The sequence below is a fragment of the Protopterus annectens genome, chromosome 2.part1 (genome assembly GCF_019279795.1).
Source record: "Protopterus annectens isolate FY-2018-M chromosome 2.part1, PAN1.0, whole genome shotgun sequence".
Lineage (NCBI taxonomy): Eukaryota > Metazoa > Chordata > Ceratodontiformes > Protopteridae > Protopterus > Protopterus annectens.
In genome coordinates this window covers 1,168,101,363-1,168,103,884 of record NC_056729.1, presented here as the reverse complement: position 1 = coordinate 1,168,103,884, position 2,522 = coordinate 1,168,101,363, and the positions used below count along the sequence as shown (strand labels likewise).

At 35.3% G+C, this 2,522-nt stretch overlaps 1 protein-coding gene across 1 annotated transcript in view; it reads right to left on the bottom strand.

The window, feature by feature from the left end:
* The window catches only part of SOX7 (SRY-box transcription factor 7), a 23,068-nt gene extending 20,812 nt beyond the window's left edge, over positions 1-2,256 (bottom strand). The window contains exon 1 of the mRNA XM_044062704.1: positions 1,799-2,256. Within this exon, the coding sequence (XP_043918639.1) occupies positions 1,799-2,027 (229 nt within the window). The 5' untranslated portion in view covers positions 2,028-2,256. The remainder of the gene's footprint in view (positions 1-1,798) is intronic.
* Positions 2,257-2,522: the final 266 nt, after the last annotated feature.

Genomic DNA, 2,522 nt, shown 5'->3' with positions numbered 1-2,522 from the left:
AAGGTAATAGTATTTAATTAAAAGCAAAATCAAATAAGTGAAAAAAAAAAGAAATTACAATTTTTTAGACGAGCAGCGTTTGCAAACAATAAATATGTGTAATATGTGAAAATAATTTTACACAAAGTTATACATATCACGGAAACATTATTTACACAGACGGTTAATAGAGAACAGCAGTATGTGTGAGACGGAGTGAGTAAACTAAAATGAGAAGTAAAATAAATGATAGACAACGGAGAAAGAGGTACATAATAGATTTGCTGTTTAGTAATGCTGATATAGTTACATTATGGCTTTACTGCTGCCATTCTGTACTGAATATTAAAGGTTATCAGTGTTAGAGATTTTATAAGTGAAACATCCTTTCTTCAAAGAAGGAATCCAAGGAATGGCTATTGGTATGTGTTAGATAACATTTTAGTAATATTAGCACTTGCGTGCCCGTGGCTAATAAATTTCTAAAAGTACAGGTGTAGTGTGTAGATTTTCTGTTTGAGAAAATAGATCTGGCTTTATTCTTTTTTTTTTTTTTTTTGAGTTATTCAGCTGCTGTAATCTTGAACTAGAATTATCACAATACTGGATAGTTCCAGTGCTTTAACAGTAAATGTAAAGCAAAATATAATACACATTTTGTTTCTAAAGTGGAGAACTATACTGATTATAAATCTTTCATTTGTGCTTACCGGGAATAAATAAAATATGTTGTGTATTTTGCTAAAAATTGAACTGATTGTCCCGCAAACCTTCTGCCTTTGTAGAGGGGGAGAAGGGTAGGCAGTCCTGAGGACATCGCCAGATTTATTAACTTTAAAGTGGCACTGTAATATCCCCGTTGAATGACATTGGCTGCAGAACAGGAAAATGTGGTTTGCATATCACAAACATAGCTTTACGATCACATACATTCCTTGAAACTCCTAGCATATCTAGATACATATCATAGTTTTGTATGCTTTCTCTATACCAAAAAAGTTGCATTTCGTGATAAAATAAATAAAACAATTGATGCATTCTCTAATATGACAAGGAAACAGGAGCATAACACTTGTTTCTCTATAGTAAATGAATGACAAACACTTCAGTCAAATTAACTTCACATGCAAATATTCTGAGGCATCTAGTAAAGTAAAATTAATTGGGTAAACATCTTCATATTTTTATACATGCGTTTGTACCTACAAACATTACCAATGTACTGCACAATGCATAGTATAAATGTTTGTCAATTAAGGGTGTTCTTGCTAGAGTCACTCTTCTCCATGACAATTTTTTTTTTTATTATTGATACATAATCTTCATTAATATGCATTCTACTTAAAAAGCAGTAAGAAAAACATCACATTACAATGATGTGATTGTGTATAGTTGGGTCTTTCAGCATCATGTTTTAAACCTGCCCAGTGTGATCAACAACACATTGCTTTTCTTTCCGAGTATAATTTTTTGGCTACACCTTTTAAGAAAAGTTCATTCCTACTTTTGGGGCAGATTTGTTAATACTTTAATAATTTAGTATAACTATTATAATATCTTCATATGTTTACTTTTAAATACATTTATAGGGATTTGAGGGTGCATGTAGACACACAAATGTACACACATACACACACACACACACACACACACACACACGAATAAACACAAGCGTGCACACATTTGTGTTTGTGTGTGTGTGTGTGTGTGTGTGTGTGTGTGTGTGTGTGTGTGTGTGTGTGTGTGTGTGTGTGTGTGCGTGTGTGTGTGTGTGTGAGACTGTAATATACATTGGCTCTCACCACATGCTTCAACTTACCTAGCATCTTGCTTAGCTCTGCATTATGAAGATCAGGATTCTGGACAGCAAGCCTCTTCCTCTCATCTTTGGCCCAAACCATGAAGGCATTCATGGGTCTTCTGATGCGGGTTTCAGAGCCTTTGTCACCAGCAGACCTCAGAGGGCGGACTCCATCTGACAGCTCCCCTTCCTGTACAGGGCACTCAAAGGTCTCTGACCAAGGGTATGAGTTCCTCATAGCAGCCATACCAGTCCAGCACTCAGTCTATATAACTTTAAGCCCTAGGTCAGTTTTTTTGTCTTTCAAAAAATAGTTTTTACTGATTTCTTGTCCTTAGGGTGGCCTTTTGTATCTGTTTATTGTCCTTTCTTTTTAGCTTTTTGTTTATTTATTTTTTAATTATAATGTCCGTTGGGTCAGAAAACAGTCAGAGCTCTGCAAAGTCTTCCTGTTCCCTCTTGAAGTATCTGATCAACTCTTCCCTACAGCTTCAAGAAAGTGTGTTATATAGTGATCTGCACAAGGAACTAGTTTCTCCACTGACACCAGGAGGTGTGGCATCTCCTCCTTGTTTTTAAATAAATGAGTCTGGAATGTGTCAGAGGCATTTTGACCTGCATACTATTCAGTATACACAAGACATTCACATCCTACTCGAGTACAACACATTTTCCCCTTAAACTGCTGCTTGTTTGCTAAAAGAAATATTTAACATTTCACTTTATTTGGAGCTGATGCTAG